Source organism: Simochromis diagramma, unplaced genomic scaffold (assembly GCF_900408965.1).
Source record: "Simochromis diagramma unplaced genomic scaffold, fSimDia1.1 OVJJ01000302.1, whole genome shotgun sequence".
Lineage (NCBI taxonomy): Eukaryota > Metazoa > Chordata > Actinopteri > Cichliformes > Cichlidae > Simochromis > Simochromis diagramma.
In genome coordinates this window covers 10,074,034-10,094,194 of record NW_024386792.1, presented here as the reverse complement: position 1 = coordinate 10,094,194, position 20,161 = coordinate 10,074,034, and the positions used below count along the sequence as shown (strand labels likewise).

The following is a 20,161-nucleotide window of genomic DNA, read 5'->3' as shown; positions in this document are numbered from 1 at the left end:
CTTTCCTGTGATGACACGCATGGAGAAACCTCAGGAATCAGATGGCATTCACCCTCTGATTCCCTATCATAACGCCATTCTCTCACCACTATTATGATGGCGACATTTATAGCAGGATATACAGAGCTCGTAATTATTCTCATGATATGGAGGAGAGGAAGAGGGAGATGGATGTTAATGTTACACAGCTTGCACAAGAGCCAGGATGGCGTAATTTTGCTGTATTCTACGTGTCATAAATATGACTGATGGCGATACCCAGTCTGTTGAATTACATTTACATATAGATTTACATTCCCATCAACATGTAATAAAGGCACAGGCCTGAAGGTTCATACTAGTCACTCACACATTCATGCTCACACCAAGTGAACATACCTACATATTCAGAGGATTTACAGCTGATATTTGGACCTTACTGTAGATGTATACATCAGAGAAATGATGCAGTAAAACAACATATAGGGCCCTGAGGGATGTTTTGTTTGCAGAAACAATATTTTTGGAAGTAGAGCAGCCTGGCTGACTTCAGTGTCAAGTTTGACAATTAAAAGTTTAGCAGAGGAGGTTCGCGTTCATGAATCACAAAGAAAATCCACCTTAAGTACGCAAGACTTTAATACTAACTGTTGATGATGCAGGTCTCTTACTTTGTTGACAGTTTTGGACATTTTGTCTTTGTCAGCAAAAAGCTGGAAGCAAATGAGAGAAAATGGGTAGATTCCCCATTTGGACTTAAACCAAATGAGTATCTCCATTCCCTTGGCTGCCGGCACACTAACAAACTATTTAAACCAGTGGTTTCATATGATGACGCTTAGCAGTTAAAGTAAGAGAGAAAATATTAATGAAGCCTACCTGCACAAGCAAACAACCTACAAACAACAACACAAATCTTTTTTTCTTCTAATTCTTAATTGACAGCCTTCTTAAATTACCTTGTGGTACCATGAGGGATTATGACCTTCAGATCTTTTGAGATAAACACATTTTCATTTCATCTTTTCTTCATTGAATCAATGTTGGAATTTTGATAAGAAAATGAATTTCTAGTTGAATTGTTGTAAAAGAAATCCAAATCAAAGAAGAATAATCTCCTTTTATATCAGAATAGGCATCACAAGCAGGGGTGCCACTGCCCCCACACTCTGTCTGTCTGTCTCTCACACACACACACAATTTAAGGCAGGGGAGACTGTCCTATATTGGTAATAATGTAATAATGTTACAGAAACGCTTGAGCCAATCCCTGGACAGATTACTGGTGGATCCCAGGGCCAACATAGAAACAGGCAACAGTTCACACCCTAACATGATCTAATATTTATTTGAGAATCATTAAAGCAGTGGACTTCCAGTCAATCAATCATTCAAGACAGATTATTTTGGAATTCAAAGTCTTCTTTGGTTTTCATATAAACCTTTTTTTTTGGTAATATCAACTTTAATAGCAGGCAATTAACCAGGCATATAATTATTTTCCTTCTCTTTTCATTGCGATATTTTTGAGTAACTTATACAGCATAATAAAACAGGAAGTTTTGTTTTTGGTGTGCCACCCCAATATTTTAGTAGACCGCATATGGCCAACCCTTTGAAAACATTTTGGAGGCACCCCTAATCATAAAATGAAAACATAGATAAGGAAAAACAAAACTAAATGTACAAGCAGGACTTGAAAAAACAGTGCATATCTGTGTCTCTATATAATCAATTATAATTCACTATAGTAATTTAGTAAAAAACATTTTACGAAACATCGTTTTTAAAAATTTGCTGCTTTAAATTTTAAATGTTGTGTTTGTAAAATGCTGTATTTTATTATTTTGTCTCTGTCTCTTTTTTGTTTAGTAAGTTGCGTTTTTTCGTCGTTCTTTTTAGCTCTAAAAACCCCATAATTACTACCTACAATACTGACACAACACAGGCTTGTCAGTTGTTAGTAATGAAAATAAAAAGCCAAAAATACTTCTTTTAGGCACAGGGGAGAAAACGAGCGAAATACAGTCTCAGATAACTATTTATAGAATAAAGGCTCTTCTTCTTGGTATCCTGTAAAAATTACCTGTGTTGGGGAAATCATGACCTTTCAGTGTCCGAGATGCACTTTGTTTCAACACTCATAACAGTCTTCGCATTCGACGTGAAATGTTACGGTCGGCCAACTTATTTTCCTCGGACAAACCCGGAAGTTGTTTGTCTGTCTCCTGTGCTGGAGGCGCAGGAAAAGCAGCTCCAGCCTCCGGTAGCAGTACCTTTCCAGTTTGTTTCCAAAGGTGAGCTCATACACACTGACATTATATATTAAGCACACATAGTGGTGGCCTTGAGTAGGGCTGCCTCAGCTCCTTGTATTTATGTTCTTTCATGTGTGTTTGAGGCTGAAACGCTCCATTGTTTACATCCGAGCAGTTGCTCTGCTGCTTAGAAACACGTGGATGGAGTGGACTGAGACATGCCAACCAGGGACTGCCGATACGCTAAAATAACTTTTAAAAGCCCGTGCTTAGCGAAAATTTCCCAGCTACCTGTGTTTTATGGCGTGTTACTGTTTAGTGAAGCCTCGGTACTCTGATAAACAGCTCGCATGTTCCCCAGTAAGCTAGCTCGTTAGCATTGAGCTAGCCGGGGTTACCATTAGGCTAACTACAATTGGAGAGTACACAGTTATAAAACTGAAGTTTCTGTTTGTCACTGCAATGTAACCAGACTGCTGGATGTCCGAGATGTCAGCCTGTCACTCTAGTCTGTTTTTGGCAACCTAACTTAAGTCAAATGACCGCTTGGATGTTATAAACTCCACATTGCAACCATAGCATAATCACACATTCACTAAAATTAAAGAAAAATGTATGTATAATCAAAAGGCCTCATTACACAGTTTTGTGCAAAAGGTGACTTCTGATGTTTGTGTGTGTTTTAAACTTGTTTTTTTTTCTTAAATTGTTAAATAAACTCTACTCAGCAGGGTTCTTGGAGGGGTTATATATATATATAAAATAAATAAATGACCTGTTTTGAAAGTATTTTTATGACTGTGTAATTGCACCTCCAATACAATCAATCCACTCCTTTTTGGTCACTAAATATATCTTTTGTAGAATTGGGATGTTCTACAAAACTGTGATGTTTACTGGGATACATAAATGATATCTAAAAGCTGCTTTGTCAGAAACCCATTGCATTTTCTACATTATAGCAGGGAAGTTCTGGCTTAAAATTACTTATTATCATTCATGAAAGATATGTTTCACATAAGTTTCACAAATTACAGGCCAATAAGTCATTTACAACAGGTTAAATATGGGCAATCATTTTTTGGTAGACACTAGAAATCACCTTTTGGGAGATGATCACTCTTTTGCATGGCACTGGTTAAAAAGTGAATATCTAGCAAAACATTGTCTAGTATTCAAACTGCTGACCTGTAATATGTCAGACATATCTTCCTTGAATGATATCAAGGTATTTTGCACCAGAAGTGCCATATGCCAAAATGGACAGTATTGGTTATAATGTAGAACACAGACTATGTACAAAATGCAGAATCTTAAGGACATTTGTCTTTATTTTATCTATTACTCCCTTCAAAAATCATGCTGAAGACAGTTTATGTAAGAAAAAGATATCAGACATAAAACACACAGAAACATAAGAAATCACTTTTGCAGTGGGTGGTATGGTGGTGCAGTGTTACCTGTTGCCTCACAGCAAGAAAGTCCTAGGTTTGAATCAAGTCTGGAGCTTTTCTGTGTAGAGTTTGCATGCCTGCCTCGCAGCCTATGACAGCTTAGTTAGTTTCCAGCCTTCTTGCAACCCTGAAGAAAATAGGAGGATGGATGGATCTATTCCAATGTCAGTATATCAGCCAGTATGTTTTTGGATAGCATGTAGTACTGCAAAAGTGTTATATGTAATGTAGTCACCAGTCCTTAGCTGGGCAAACTACATGCAGACACCATTTAGTTACATCAAGTTAATCCAAGCATCTTATAGGCCATTATCCTCCAACCAATACATTAATTGATTATATTAATAGATTATTATTGGTTCAATAGAGTTTGTCCATTCTTTTAGTATTGTAAGTATAAGATGGCCTCCTAATTATTAAGATGATGATGTGCTTTGTTTGAAGAATTGTGCTCTGAATGATACAAGAAAAGATCAGTTAAGTTGATTCAATGTTTTTTTTTGTTTTTTTCTTTTCTTGAAACATAAAATGTACTTTTCTTAACTGCTCATCCAGCTCAGGTGGATCCCAGCTGTCTTTGGCTGAGAGGCGGATACCCGTTTGTCATGTCTGTAGGGACAAATGACCATTCACGCTCACGTTCACCTCTATGGACAATTTAGAATCACCAGTTAACCTAACATGCCTGAATTTTACTTAAAGCTTCTCAGATACATGCACATTCACAATTGAGCAATATGTAGGTGTTTTCTGTTCTAATGATTAGTTAAATCACACAGCTATGAAGTAAATTTTCAGAGTCCCCAGTTCACTTTTTTTTTTTTTTTTTTTTTAACCAAAACTACAGATAAATTAAACCTTGTATTTCCTGTTTCGGTGTAAACCCATAGGGACTCACGTGTGAATATGCACAGCTGGCTAATAGAAACGTCAGTGCTTGATATTTGTTGATCTCTACTAAATTCATTGTGTCCTAATGCAGCATTTGTAAAACGCATTTCAGCTGCATTCATAGGTCTTATCAGTGCAACAGTTATGCTAAAGTTTGTTTAGATTTTTCGATTTAGCTAAATGTCCAAACTAAGAAGACAAGTACAGCTTGCTGCGTTCTGTTCTAACTGCGTGTTATTCTAACTGTCTGATCTATATTAAATCAGACATTTAGACTGTGAGCATGATTAGGATTGAAACTGAAGTAACTAAATAGAATTTAGACACCTTTGCATCTTGCCTGTTGTTTTTCTCTTCACTTTTTTTTCCTGGCATGTCAAAAAGTTTTCTGTGGAAAACCCCTCTTTGGTTTTGGTGAAGCTGAGTTGCTTCACCAAAACAGATGCAATGGAGCTAACAGAGTCCAGGGGTGTTGTTCAGGTAGCATTTTAATTGAGAAGATTAGGAGGAATCACCTGTGTTGTCAGACCATGACTGTACCCGGCCTTTAAGTATAGTACATTAAATTCCACTACTGTAAAACACAGTGAGTCATTTGTCGGCTCCCAGTCCCTGTGAGCTGCTGAAACTTTCAACACAACGGTCGCCCCTCACCAACCGGTAAGATTTTCTGTCCCTTTAATCCCTTGTGGCCGGCTTGTGACCGTGTAGCGTGGCTTTTATGCAGTGTGTGTGCGGCCTGGGAGCCAATCATCTCCAGCCATCATGGCACAGACACGCAGGACTGGACAGAGCAATGGGCCGGTGCCCCTTCTCTGTCCACTTTGTGTGTGTGTGTGTGACTGTGTGTGTTAGAAAAAGGCAGACAAGCACTGGAAAAATTAACACCACAGTGCGTAACCAGCTAATTCAACAATTTTTTGGTGTCACGTTAAGTGTTATTTAAAGTCGTCACCTGGCAGGTAAAAAAACTTGGGTCTTGTTTGCTTGAGCCAATGAACACAGCTCCGAGGGGAAAAAAAAAAAAGTCTACATGTTTAAAAAAAAAAAAAAAAAAAAAAAAATCTGAGTGCTCTTGAGCTGTGTCCGCTCAGATTTCTTAACAAGGCCTCATGGTTTTCCGAGTAAGATGGAAGTTTCCTGTAATTGATGTTGGCCTGTGTTTCCTTCAGTTCGACAGTGCTGTGGATACCCACCATATAACTTAAGAGAGGAAAATGACGACAGCACAATTCTGGTAATAAAGTAGGGCTACTAATTAGTCTTGTATATTAGACCTGACGTGGTTGATCAGTGTTAAATATTTGAATGGTGGGATAAAGATTTCATGTGCACAGAAAAAAAAGAAGAAATTCTAAACATTACTAGAATTGGATTGGTATTGATGAAGATTTTGCAGCTGATATCAGGCAAAATGAAAACTAAATAAGTTTAATTTTTGTATTCAGCTTTGAATCTTTTGAAAAACATGCTCAGTTAAGAGAAAGATTGGTTGCAGCAAAGGAGCACATCTTTTTCTAAAATTAACAAATGTACACTATTATGACACTAGTAAAAACACATTTTGCTATTTGTGCCTTATTTTCCCGAATAAACCGCTGAGCAGGTGAATCTGAATCCAAAGTGATGCTTTGCAAAGAGCCGCGCATAAATAGAATTAAATTAAATGAAGTTAAGAGGCAAACCCTGGTTATAGTGTGACTCGGTTGATAAAATAGTGCAAGTTACAGCGCTGATGTAAACCTCTGTTTGTTGGGAGCAGTTTTGATTGTACAGTCTGACAGCTGCAGGGAGGAAGGACCTGCAGAAACGCATAAAGAGCTGCTGGTTGGTGAGCTGTTATGATTGCCTACTTAAAGCTGGTTTATGTTGGTGATGGTAACCAGTGTTAGCAGTTTAGAAATGAATTGTTAAAAAAAGTGAAGTTTCCCACGTGAAAGAATTTCTTTTGATTTTATTTTGACTTGCATAATAGAAAACTCTTTGATTTTTTTTTATTGTGGGTAGATTAAGCCTTTTATTTCTTTGGGCTTTGGGAAATGTGAAAAGAATTTGATTGACTCGTCTTTACAAACCAAATGATAATAACTAGTGGTCAATAACTCTAGGCTAAAGTAAACTGTCTGTTTGTTCTTCTTTGTCCAACTATAACACAGCAGTGTATTAATAATGTATAATTTGATGCTTGATAATGAGTTAGACAATGTGATGCTATATTATGTTGATTTTGTGTGCTTTTCAGCCACTGAAGTCGCCATCTCCTCAGGTGTGTGCATGCGGTTGTGAGGATGTACAGTGTCTACCAGGACCGGGAGAGATTGGAGGATGATCTCTATCAAGAGGAAGAAGAGGACTCTGATGGGTCAGAGGCCAACAGCGAGGTGGAGTTCCACCTTTATAGCCAGCTCCACTACTCATCCAACCTTGGGGAACTAGAGGAGCAGGAGGGTGAAGAAGAGCAGAACCATGAAAGAGAGGACACCCGGCAAAATAGGGTTGCAGATGGTGCTAGAGGACTAGAGGAAAAAACAGGCATCAAGGCTCTGACACCTACTAATGGCAGCCTGCAGCAACACCTGAAGCAGAAGAAGAAGAAAGAGAAAAAGGACAAGCCGAAGAAGAAAAGTGACTCTAAAGGTCAGAGGTTGCCATCATCACTTTTCGAGGAGGTCATCGTGATCGACTCCGGCCCTGACGTCATCTCAATCTCTGACGATGACAGCGCTGAAGGTGATGAAGGGATCTGTGCTTTAAAGGGTCGAGGCATGCAGACTTCCACTCCAGCGCAGCAGGTAGAGCAAAAAGTGAACTGCTATCCGTGTGTCACATTTACTTTGTTAGCCAGTATTACCCTGCTGATGAACTGTAGATAAAGTCATTTTAACATCAGTCAACACAGTGACAGAGTAACTAGAAAGTTTGCAGAGTAGATGTTGACACAGAAGTATTTATATTTAAGATAAGTTTAAAAAAATTAATAAAAAAAAAAGGTAAATGCAAAAATAAAGACACATTTTATGAAACATATTATTTATGGTGTTTCCAGTTCATTAAAAAAAAAAAATCCGTCTGGCTTAGGGTAGTGTTAAACAATCTGCAAACTTGTCTCTGACATGCATAAACAAGAAAATGTGTTAAGAAGCACCTCTGAGCAGATTAAACATGCTAAGGAACAGATGCTTTACCTCTGAAACAATTCCTGTGGACACTGAAACAGCGCTGAAGCTCAGCACGTCAGTTTGCAGCTGCACCCTGTAGTCTTGGACTTAATTGCCCATCCAATTTGGTTACTCCTCCAGCCATCCAAGATCAGCTGCCTTTTGCTGCCTTGGGTATTAAGTCAAACCTTAACTTAACTTAAAATCTGAGTTTGTCAGTCATAATCAAAACTGACTGAATGTTGATGACAGTATGTGTGAGCGGTAAGTCTGCCAGATGTCCGTGTGAAGAGTAAAACCAATTTTTTTACTTCAGGTTTTGACACTAATGCAACTTTGACAAACTGGGCCAGCTGGGGCCTCATACTAGCAGCAGATAAATGTTTGCATATGGTCTTGCACAGAATGGGGTCAGGGGATTAAATCCACAGTTCCCAGTCACTTAAATATGAAGCTTATTACAAAAGGATGTCCAATGGCTCAAATGAGCTGTAAAAATAGATTACGCCCAGCATGTGGACATCTAACTTTGAAGACTTTTATGAACGTCTTCTTAGACATAGCAAAAGTCACCATAAAGTTAAAGCCCCTTTATTTTGTAATTTGTGAGACATTATCAGAAATCTGGCTTCCATCTTCATTTTTGATTTTTTTCTGTCCTTTGCAAGCTACTTCTCAGTGGTCACTGCCACCAGGCTTAATTACTGCTGTTTTCCATTTTGAGCTGTAGCATTGCTTGTGAATGACTAGGTGCTGCAGGTGTAATGCTGGCAGTGAAGTAATGATGTTTAACAAAGGACAAAGCAGTTTCACAAACCATCACCTTTATCGCTGCTTTGTCATTTGATCAGTTCAGTAAAGCTGCAAGGTAAAAAAAATAAAAAATAAAAAATAAAGGATTTGACATCTGATGCACACTAATTGCGTGTATAATTCATCCATGTAGGATGCTCAGAAAAGGAAAAGGACTCCAGGTGTGCCTGTGACTGTGGAGTCCAGCAGTTCAGAATCGGATTCAGAAGAGTCAGAATCCGAATCTGAGTCCGATTCATCTGATTCGGATGGCCTGGAAAGCTGGATGATCCTGGGTCAAGGGAATCAGTTTGGCGACCACTCCATCTCACTCAACCTGGAAGGAGGGTCTCACAGCGAATCGGGTGTGTTGTGTGTCTGTCTTTTGTGACCTTATTTAATCGTGACTCCTGTTTGTACTGAGAAATAGTTAGACCTACAGTGCTGTGAAAAAGTGTTTTCCCCTTTCTAGATTTCTTATTTATTTGCATATTTGTCATGCTTACATATTGAAGCCCGTTTCCGCCACTAAATAAAAACAAAAAAGCTAGTATCCATAACTCGAAATTTCGAGTTATTTTCTCAAAATTTCGAGTTAGCTCTGCCAATCAAAGATATACGTGAATGAGGTCGCTTTCTTGTTACCCGGAAGCATATGGCGCAGAGGAACGCGCACTCAAAAACGGATCCCAACAAATTGGCGCTTTCGCGAGTACGTTTGCTGATAGTAACACCATGTGATTCAGCTAATAACACAGGGATTTCATCATTTGTGAAGCCAGGCTGAAAACACTCAGCAATCTGTGCATTCACGACTGGATGTAATACCGGTAGCTTAGCTGTAGCATTTGTAGCTGAGGGCTTCAGCTTCCGGGTAACAAGGAAATGACGTCATTCACGTAGATTACTGATTGGCAGCGCTAACTCGAAATTTTGAGTTACTTTCTCAAAATTTTGAGTTTTCTCAAAATTTTGAGTTAATAAATCGAAATTTCAAGTTACTTTCTCGAAATTTCGAGTTAATATGTCGAAATTTCGAGAAAATAACTCGAAATTTTGAGTTATGGATCCTTTTTTTTTTTTTTTTTTTTAGTGGCGGAAACGGGCTTCCATACTTGCATGTTTCAGATCATCAAATAAATATTTTCACGGCATTGTATTTGGGCTGCACCTCTTGTGTGGCCCAGTTCATTCAGAACACTTAGTCTACCTGCACAGCCCATTGATAAGAAGCAGGCACAGCGTTAGGCTGCACTGAGAACAATCTGTGTGAATGCGTGTTTGTACGTACATAAGCAGCATCTATGTCTGCATGTTTACGAACTTGTAAGCTTTTAGCATTCCTGGCACCGTCTGCCCAGCTGCTCGCTTCTCTGATGCATCTTTAAATATGTTTGTGTGCATTATGTATTGATATATGTGTGTGAGTCTGCGAAAGTGTGAATATTTGTGTTTATAACATATTCTGGCTCTAATCAGCATGCATGCGTACGTACACGTGGATACCAGAAGTCATAACGCTAATGCCAAAAACAAACAAACGGAGAAACGGCAACGCAGGAGGAGAGGGAGGGGAGGTTTGGGAGAGATGGGAGTAATCAAAAAATGAATAAAAATGTTCCCTGCAAATCTCTTCAGATCTACACATTATCTTAACCTGCAGCCTCAGCAACCTCTCCGGCTCCCTCCTCCTCCTCCTCCCTCCTACCTAACGCTCTCCCATCTCATTCTTTTATCCTATTTTCTCACTATTGTGCTCTCTCTCTCCCACTCTCCCTCTCACCGTTTCTTCCTCATTTGAATTTCCCTGGGCTGATGTTTCTGCAAGAGTGCTCACTGCCTCCTCTACACACAACTGGGCTAAAGGAGGGGGTCTGTAGCTGGTGGGAAGGCTTGAGGTTTGGCCTGGTTTTGGGAGGAAAGGAGGATTTTAGGTCTCTGTCTTTCTCTCCCTCTCTGTCTCTCTCGTCTGGTTTCTCTCTGTGATCTTTGGAGCTTGACCTCATGTCTGCACATGGGGGGTCATGGGTGTGGTGTGGATGGGGTCTTAAAGTGAGAGGAATCGGGGAGGGGTGGGACTTTTTCAAAAAAAGGGGAAATAAAGGCGAGGAAATTAAGGGATGAGCCTGAGTAGTCTTGAACTGTGCCTGAATTTAATACAACTCACTAATTCAAACTTGGTCCTGAGTATGTTGGGTGTTTACACTAAAAACGGGCCAAAATATAAAAAATTTTTTCTTAAATCTTAAGAAAAAATTCTGAAAAGCACAAAAACTAAAATTGAACTGATCCCAGATTACCGTTTTCTATTCATCCCAAAACCGATAGGGCTTATCTCGTGGTGCTGTGGGGTGCTGTATGAAAACTATTAAAACACATTAGTGAGCCACACTCCTGCCACTGTAAAACATTTCCAAGTGCACCAAATGTGCCATTCTGCAGATGCATTCCCTAAGAAATACATCGTTCAAAAAATCTTCTTTTAGAAATAAATGGTGTTTTTAAAAAAATAGATGGTAACCATTAGAGCTAAAAGACAGAAGTTTGCTTTATGCAGTTTGTTTTATGATTAAGCAAAATTCACGAACTGTGTTTTAAAGGTTGTCACCTGTTAATTAAATTAATAATCAAATAAGATGTCTGTTGATCTCAACTGAAAATTTGGTTTTATAGCTCTTTGAAGAATTATGAAAAAAATATTTAGTGTTATTAAATCTTTGAGAAAAAACTAACAAAAAGTCAAATGATTTAGTGTTTACTAAATGTAACCTAACTAGTAGTGGGTTTTTAAGGAATGCAAGAAGTCATGATAATCAATATATCTGCATAGATTTATACACGCATCTCTAAAGTGTTGCATACTCTGCTACATGTGCTGCACGTTTTCATATGGGTTTAAATGGGACTGCACATATTTATATGTGTGACGAGCCAGTATTGGACCGATAATGTCGCTTGCTGATACATCTTTATGTGAAGTACGCGCTGCAGCTGACTTGAATGTACGTTTGGGACACAGTTTTGATTCCCTCTTGCCTCCACCTCTCTGATGGTGTAGGTTTAAAAACACAATCGTATGCTGAATCATTTTCTTCTTTTACAATTCATTTCACAAGCTTTTTTACTTGGAAAAGATATTCAGAGAAAAAGGCCAATTTTAGGTCGCTGAGATATGGTTGTTTGAATTTTTATGGCAACCTTAATCTTAATCGTTACATCCATAAACCAGGGCTTCGAATATAAAGATTGATTTCTGTTTTTTATATGCCATGTTGTGAGTTCTGTAGCTTTGGTTTCTGCATTTGTTTGTGTGTGTGTGCATGCGCCCGCGTGTGTGTGTGTGTGCGTGTGTAACCATTTTGCACAGCAGCGACTAATAGTATTTGTACGCCTAGACCCCATCTCAGCATCACCATCAAATCACATTCACTACACTTAGTCTCTCCCTCTCGCCTGCAGAAATTTAATCTGTTCATCCTCTGTCTCTCCCTCTTCCTCCTACATGTTGTCACTTGTTCACATACTTTTACAATCTAATCTTTTCTCACCCCTTGAGATAAGTTTTTTTTTTTTTAAATAATTTTTTTAATCAAGAACGTGAACACACATGCACATACAGTCTGAGTGGCTATCTGTCACCTAGCTGTTAGTAGCGGGTCATGCTGGGTGGATCTGTAAGGACAACGAATAGGTAAAACAAAAAAAAAAGAGAGGGAGAAGAGAGAGAGAAAAGATAGTTGAGAGAAGGAGGGTGAGCAAGGGCCGTCCGCCTGTCCGGCAGCTATGCAGCAGCAACCAGACGGAACAAGAGAGCGAAAACAGGTCTTCCCAAAATCCAGCTCAGTGCCTTTCCCACCCGAAGAGGTGTGCATCTACTTCCCCGTGAATGAATCTGCGGTGTAGGCGGGGTGTGCTGAAGCTAAACTTGAATTGTAAGTGGTTAAACTTCACTCTATGGTCACACTCCCCCCCCCCCCCCCCCCAGCTCTCTGCTCTTTTTTTTTTTTTTTTTTTTTTTTTGTCCCCTCGATCTTGGTCAGTGCACACCAAACTTTGTTTGAGGCTTAGAGTCAGCTCTGGCTTGCTATCAGGGTGGCCGATCACATCAGAGTGAGCCTGAGTGTGTGTGTGTGTGTGTGTGTCAATGTGTGTGCTTCACTGAAAGTCTTGGCGAATTAGAGAGAAGTGAGTGTTTGTATGTAATGGTTAACTCTGACTCAGAGAAAAGCGAGGTAAGTCAGTTCACTTCTCTCCTCTTCTTTCTTCATCATTTTCTGTGTGCCATCTTTTATAGTCCTGAGAGGCTGTTCCATACTCAGATTTGTTTGTGGAAAGTAGTTGCACAAATGTTTTCAGCTTTAGATATGTGTGAATGAGCCACACTACTTTAGGCCTAAAGCTTTCTTCTGCAGCTTCTTGCAGCGTCTGTGTACTCTAAAGTTGCATGCCAGTGTATGTACAAAGTGAAATACGGATTTAGCTGTGTGTATTTTCTTTTTGCTCCGATTATGTGTGAGAGTGCACGTTTATGTACAGGGCATCGGGATTGTAAAATGAGATTACAATGGCACGTTGGGTAGTGCAGTAGGTGTGCGTGTGCATGTGCGCGCGCGCGTGTGGGTGTGTGGGTGGGCGGGCAGGCGCTGCAGAAGGGAGACATGGATAGGATCAGCTCTTATCTTGGCTGCCCAGTGCCACACGAGGTGTAACGCCACACCCACGCTACCACACAGTGTGTTTGAACAGGCACACACACACACACACACACACACCATGAAATCACTGTGCCATAGTTTGACTTGTATTATCCTTTTTTCTTTTTTTTTTTTCAGAGGATATGCAAATTAGATGAGACTACAGTGTAGGCCTAATATTAGCGCATGCAAAATAAATGGTGGAAATTCAGTTGAATGGCCGGTGCCTTCATATTTAAAAAAAAAAAAAAAAAAAAAAAAGCTTTTGATTGAACAATCATTTTGATGCCAGCGGCCTTTGAAATGTAATGACATTTGGAATTGAGTAAATGAAACAGAAGGTTTTTGTAATGCAAAAAAGAAAAATCTCCTTATTGAGTATTCCATATTTTGTTAAAATTAATTGAGCATTTACTGCTCATCTTTTGCTTATTAAGATGTATTTATGTTGTGTAGACTCATTAAAGATTTTATTATTTAGCCCCTTGGAGCATTTTTGGACATGCTTTTCACTGTACACAGTGCAACTTGTTAGCTTATGTTATTTATTATTGTGAAATATAGTGCAGGATAATCCTCATGCTGTTCCTGCAGACTCATAGATAGAAACTTATCATCGTTGGATTTCGTGTTTGTGTTCTTCTGTTCAATTGTACTTTAAATATTAGAAAATCAGCACAGCTGAATTCTTCCTTCTTCTAACTTAGCTTCAAGACGTCTTTTGCCAAATGGTTTCATAAAGAAAATTGAGTAAAATAATTGCTTACATATGTGACAAAGAACAAGATAGAGGAAGTAGAAATTGTGAAGCACCACTCGAGTCTATATCTAAAAAATCGTGGTGGACGGACAGGTAGTAGAGCTCAGCATCAGACAGAGGTAGAGAGAGATGAGAGCGGTAGAAGCCAAAGTGGATGAGACAGGCCTTGAAAAGCATCGGCCACGGTGTCGGTCTGTCAGGAACGGTTTGTCTCCAGGCTAAGATCTCAGAGTGGCTCGAACACGGCCGGATTTCTGTCTGCACAAACTGATATCCAGCGCTGTCTGTCAGCCCCGTCTGTGTGTAGCTGATGGTTCTGCTGTTGAACCTTCCCACATAAGTCGTGACCTGATGTGGCTCTGTACAAAGCTGCGAATCTGGTTCAAATGCCATTAATTTTTAGGAAAAACGAAAGCAAATTTTTGTCTCACGAGCCGTTTTCAGATTTCCAGCACGTCAGCTGCACTTGAAACGGTTCATATGAAGCTTTAAGTCTGAGCCAAATATGAGTTGTCGCAATGTCATGATGGATTGATTTTGAAATTCATTTAAATGTTAGATTTATAGTTTATGTATGTGACATAATCACATTTATTTTCTTATTAAAATGTGTTTTGAAATTGTAGCGATAATAGGTTTTTTTTTATGTTTTATATTTTGCAACATTTTCTGCATCTACTGTTATTCAAATTGCAGAATTACGGTCAAAATACTGCCCCTGCTTTTAGTTATCACGGACACGTTTTAATTTCAGCTGTGCTGCTTCTACTGCAGAGTGTCTTTTTTTGTGTGCAGATATCTGGAGTTTATTTATACCGCTTTTATCTGCATCTGGACAGAACAAGCCATCCTGTCTGAAAGTAATCTTTGTCAAAATAATCTATGAAAATTTTGCTATTTTTTTTCCTGGAAACTTTGACTCAAAAACACCCACAGACATCTGCGGTTGCGGGTCCAGGTGCTCATTTGTATTAATGTGGCTGTTTGTTCTTCAGCGTGAGTGAGGGGCAGCATTTGAATATAATCTAGGAGAAAACATTTTGGCTACATTTACAGAAACCTTTGCACAGCCACCATCTGTCGGTCAGGGAGTGGCATTTTGATTCCCGAATTTGAGATGGTTTAAATTTGTTTTATTTTTTCACCCATTTTAGTTTGATTTGAGATTTTTTTTTATGAAATGTGGTTGTTTTGTTTTTAATATGTCGTATTGTAGAAATGAGAGGACGTTTTAGAGCGAAAGTGAAGGTGCGATGCCAGGTTGCATGTGTTGTGTGTGTGTGTGTGTGTGTTGGAGTGTGAAGGTGTGCGCATCTAAAGAGAAAAGTGTGTGTCAGCCTCACCACGCCTGAGGTGAGCCCAATAACCGTGCCATGGCCCACTGGAACGAAGTTTCACCATCTTTAGTTCCGAATAGAGAGAGAATGTGACATTAAATGAAATGGTTTTCAACGCTTTGCTTTTTTTTTTTTTTAGCTGCCGCTGATGAACCGTGGTTTGGGATTTTTGTCTTTTTGAGCGTGAGATGTAACATTGCATGAGAGGGGCTTCTTTTAGCAATAGCACACAACCGGCTGCTTGCGGTAACTGTGGCCTGGAGGAAGGGGTAATAAACTGGAGACCAAGGGGGTCCCTACTGTAGTTTAATGCGTATGTATGTGTGTGTCTGTGTGGGTGGGGTGGTGGGTGGATTGAATAGGGAATCCCTGTCTTCTACTTGAACCTTTATTTAACCAGGATATCCCACTGAGAGCAAGGATCTTTTTTTCTTTTTTTTCTTCCTACGGAGACCTGCAGCAGACACAGTGCCCTGAAGCTACAGTGTAAGACATCTTGACAAATACACAACAGAAACACACACGCACACAGACACCCACTCAAGTCTGATTAAATAAAACTTCTTGGCCTCAACACCTTAATCCTACATTGTTTGTCCTTGCAGTCCGCTTGGTCCCGTAACTGTAGCTTTTGGTCAAGTAGTTACACAAAATGTGGCCGTTTTCACAAACTGTCTCATCCTTTAAATGAAGGACTGGGAGGGAAGGGACACAGAGGAGACTAGCAGAGAGGAAAAAAAATGTCAATTACAATTACCAATAATAATCATTATAATTAAGCAATCACTTAATAAGAAATCAAATTATTGTGGGGGGTGACAGTGGGACAGAGGGAGGTCCCGTGGGACTGTATTAATTTCTATTCTTTTATTTGACCCGAGAACTTTCCCTTTATTGTCTTTCCTTGGTTTTTGGGCTAGGAGGGGTTGTCGAGAGGGCTTTATTAACTGGTAGCCTAGGGTGATGATTTTTTTCTTTCTTTTTTTGGATGGTGGAATTGAGGGAACGGGGTTTGAGGGATATGTATTAATATTAATACGTTTTTGGGCTGAGGAACAGGAGGAAGAGGACTGAGCGATGGAAGGGTGAGGGGGGGCGTAAAGGCAGTCATGGATCCACAAAATCACCCCTTCTCCTCTCGCTTCATTTTTAGCCCCCCTTTTTTTTTGGGGGGGGGGGGGGGGGGGGGGTAGTCACTTTCTGGTTCACCTCTACTACTTCTCAGAGCTCCGGCACCAGCAAAGAGGGGAGCTGTCTGTTTTGAAATCATAAGTTCAGTTTAACAGTCAACAGGATAAGAGGGAGAACCCCAAACACACAAATACACCTCATTTAGGGTTTGTACACTTGCTTCGGTATGCAAAGGGTTGCCTAATAATAGCAAGGCAATGTTTTTCACAAGGTCCCAGAGGGTATGTGTGTGTGTGTGAGTGTGTGTGTGTGTGTGAGAGAGAGATTCTTGGCAGTGTACCACACAGACACACAAGTGTGCCTGTTTAGCAGTTTCCTCTCCAGAGGCTCCTGGCAGTGTGTATGTGGCCATTCCAAGGCTTCTCCCCATGTCTCTTAATTAAGGCACTCGTCAGACAGAGACCAGCTGGGCCTGGTCTGGCCTAGCTGGCACTCACTGTAATTTCAGTCAGTCTAACCCTTCCCTCCTCTTCTTTGCTTTTTTGTTTCTTTCCTACTCACCTTTTCTCTTGTGCAGATTTCTTTGGCCTTTGTTTCCCTCATTGATTGACTTATACGTTCTTGGATTGCTGCATATCGATGGAAGTGCCCTCTGCATGTTTATAACATATGTAAGCTTAACTAGTTGACCTTTCCATCACACCTGCCTTCAATAAAGCGCTAATTAGGAGTCCCATTAGTATCTGAGAGTCTGCTAGTTAATTGGCCCTTAAATACCAGGATATAGGTGTTAAGGAACACGTTAAATGCTTAAGCAGTCGTCATGAGGGGGGGAATACCATGAGAAAATAGAAAAAAAAATCTAAGTGTTTATTCTGTGTGGGATAAAATGAATGTAAAGGGAAAAAGCTTTCTAAATCTAAGAAATTATCCAGTCATTTTCTTCCTTTTAAATTTTTTTTTTTTTTTTTTTTGTAGTTCCTGGCCGATGTTCTCAGACACACTGAAACATTGTGTATTTAACTGGCAGGATATGTCATGCTTCTTTGGTCACATCTCTTTTGAAAGACTAAAATGGACTTGCATTCCTTATGCAAACAATGCAGAAAAATGGTCGCTGTCTCTAACTCAAATGTTGTGACCAACCAAGATTTCCATAACTTCATAAAGGCAACATAATATATCAACATGATCTACTACAGATGGCTACAGCAAGCGTATGCTAAGGACAAGCGTACATCCATATCACAATCTGCTTTTCTTCCCTTAACCCTTCAGCTCCACCCTCCTTCACTCCATCCATCTCATCTCTTTATTCCTCCACTCCCATTCCCAACCATGCTTCCGTACAACAAGACCAAGCCCTGGTTACGGGACTGTTGCTATGCCAGGTTGCAGGCTTTTCCTGAGTTAATCCAGTTTCTATCCAGGATGTAGTTTGGTGGTTTCACGGCTAACAGTGGACACTATGTCCCCCAGTCATCATTCAGACTTCCTGTAAAGAGGTTTAATGTGTCTAAATGTGTGATTTATCAAATTTCCTCAGTATTGTATGATTAACTCTCCTTGCACACATGTGTAACCGGTTTGTGTCTGTGAAGTTTAAGCCTTCGCCTGTGCGTGTGCTCCTGCGCACACGCATGCCTGTGCATTTGCACACCTAGGCCGCCCCTTTATCCGGGGGATTATGGTTAAATGAAATGCTGAGATTCTGGCGGCGAGCGACCGATAAAGCTGAAGTCGGCGTTGGGAGAGAAAATTAATTATTGGGGATAAAATCAAGAGCGAAGGAGATAGTTACCGACTCGTTGGGGAGTTTAGTCATTGATATTTCGGCACAGGCTTCCAGACAACATGCAGAGTTCATCACACCCTTAATGTGATACTAGTTTTGTGTGTCTAAGTGTGTGTGGATGCACCTTCGAGCTGGGCTTTACAAACTTTTAAAGGTTTTGGTTGAGGATCAAAAAGCCTTTGGGTTTTAACGCAGCCGACATACTGATGTAGCTTTTTTTTCCCCCCATTCTTCCCTGCGGATCAGCTGGAATGTCCTCGGGGTTTCCAGCAGCTCAAGGACTTTTATCCTTTGAGTATTCACATTTCACAGCATTCAGTCATTCTTGTCTCCATTAATGTAGGTTTTTCTCAGAGCAAGATTTAAACAATCTTAAATTAAGTTAAAATTTAAGTGGAGCTGATGCAGAAGTCACATTACTCTCTGCTTTAGTTGTTTCAGCCAACTGGTACAAGTAATCCTGCTAAAATTACACTTTAATCAAAGCCAGGCTTCTGAATTTCTCTGATTACTCAATTAAAAGATAATAACTGTCAAGAACAGCAAATAAAAAAAATAGTATGAAATCTAGATTGTAGAAGAACTTTGATTGTTAAGTTTTCCCATCATGTTGCAGATTTAGAGGCACTTTAAAATAACTGATACCACTACTTTTTGTCTAGCTGGATGATAAAGAAATCTTTCTCTAGCATTCACAGATTTTGGCTTTCATGAAGAATTTGTATTATTGTTTGTAATCAGAGGAAAGACATTAAACCTAATAAAAAGGAAAGAGAAATATCTAAAATACAGTGAAAAACTACACTTTCAATTCACATTTATAATACTGTGTTTTTATATTTTACAGATATGTTGTTTTTTTTAATTTATTGGCAGCTCACCTTTATATCACCCTCTTCTCTTAAACAATCTGTGTTACCAGCCATTGTTTTCGGATCATGTAGCCTTTCAAAGAGTTGGATTGTTTTTATTTACTTTTTTAAGTCTTTGGTTCCAAGTGTTAAAAATCAGCTATGAACAAATACCCACCCTAAACCTACAGGACTTGATCTTTACAGATTAGTGTGTGTGTGTGTGTGTGTGTGTGTGTGTGTGTGTGTGTGTGTGTGTGTGCTGTGTGCGTGCAGGTGAGCATTTTTTTTTGTCCTCAGAGTGGAGACTGATCAATAGTAATTGGGTTGAGTGTATCAGGCCTGTTCCTGTCCTTTGTACTGTGGGCCTTTTGTAGACGGACACAGTGCCAGAAGAGAAAGGGGACAAGCGAGGGAAACGAAATAAAGGAGAAGAAAAAAGTGGGGGGTAGACGGAAAGAAAATGGACAATGTTTGCAAGTCGATGAGCATGACCAACTCCATCAACTAAAACTGTGGAATTTGTTCAGTATTACATACTAATATAAAAAAAAAAAATCCAGAAAAACCCTTTCCTACCATTCTGTGTCTTCTGTCTTTCTATTCATTCACACTAGTGGCATAGAGAGTGTGTGTGTGTGTGTGTGTGTGTGTGTGTGTGTGTGTGTGTGTGTGTGTGTGTGTGTGTGTGTGTGTGTGTGTGTGTGTGTGTGTGTGTGTGTGTGTGTGTGTGTGTGTGGGTTTCTAGAGAGGTGGGGATCTTTTAAAGAGGTGTGACAAAACACAGATGACTCGTTAAGATGCATTAACGGGGGTCTCACTCCTTCCTCTCTTTCTCCCCTGGTTTACAAAATCAAGCACACTTCCAGAGTATCTCTCCATCCTCATCCCTCACTCCTCTGTCTCTTTTATGACTTCCATAAAAGCGTGTGTGTTGAGTGAGCGTTGAAACTCCAGCGGTATTAGCAGGGAGGCATTAGGCATAAACTCTAAGGTATATTAAAGCAACGGCCCTGTTGTTCATATAAACACGCCAATTCAATTTAGCCTGCCCCACGGGG

At 39.8% G+C, this 20,161-nt stretch overlaps 1 protein-coding gene across 3 annotated transcripts in view; it reads left to right on the top strand.

Moving 5' to 3' along the window:
* The first annotated feature begins 2,144 nt into the window (after positions 1 to 2,144).
* Positions 2,145 to 20,161, top strand: part of zcchc7 (zinc finger, CCHC domain containing 7) — a 51,603-nt gene continuing 33,586 nt past the window's right edge. For all 3 annotated transcript variants that reach the window (XM_040024343.1, XM_040024342.1, XM_040024344.1), the window contains exons 1-3: positions 2,145 to 2,276; positions 6,825 to 7,374; positions 8,687 to 8,897. In XM_040024343.1, coding sequence (XP_039880277.1) covers positions 6,871 to 7,374; positions 8,687 to 8,897 — 715 coding nt within the window. In that variant the 5' untranslated portion in view covers positions 2,145 to 2,276; positions 6,825 to 6,870. The remainder of the gene's footprint in view (positions 2,277 to 6,824; positions 7,375 to 8,686; positions 8,898 to 20,161) is intronic.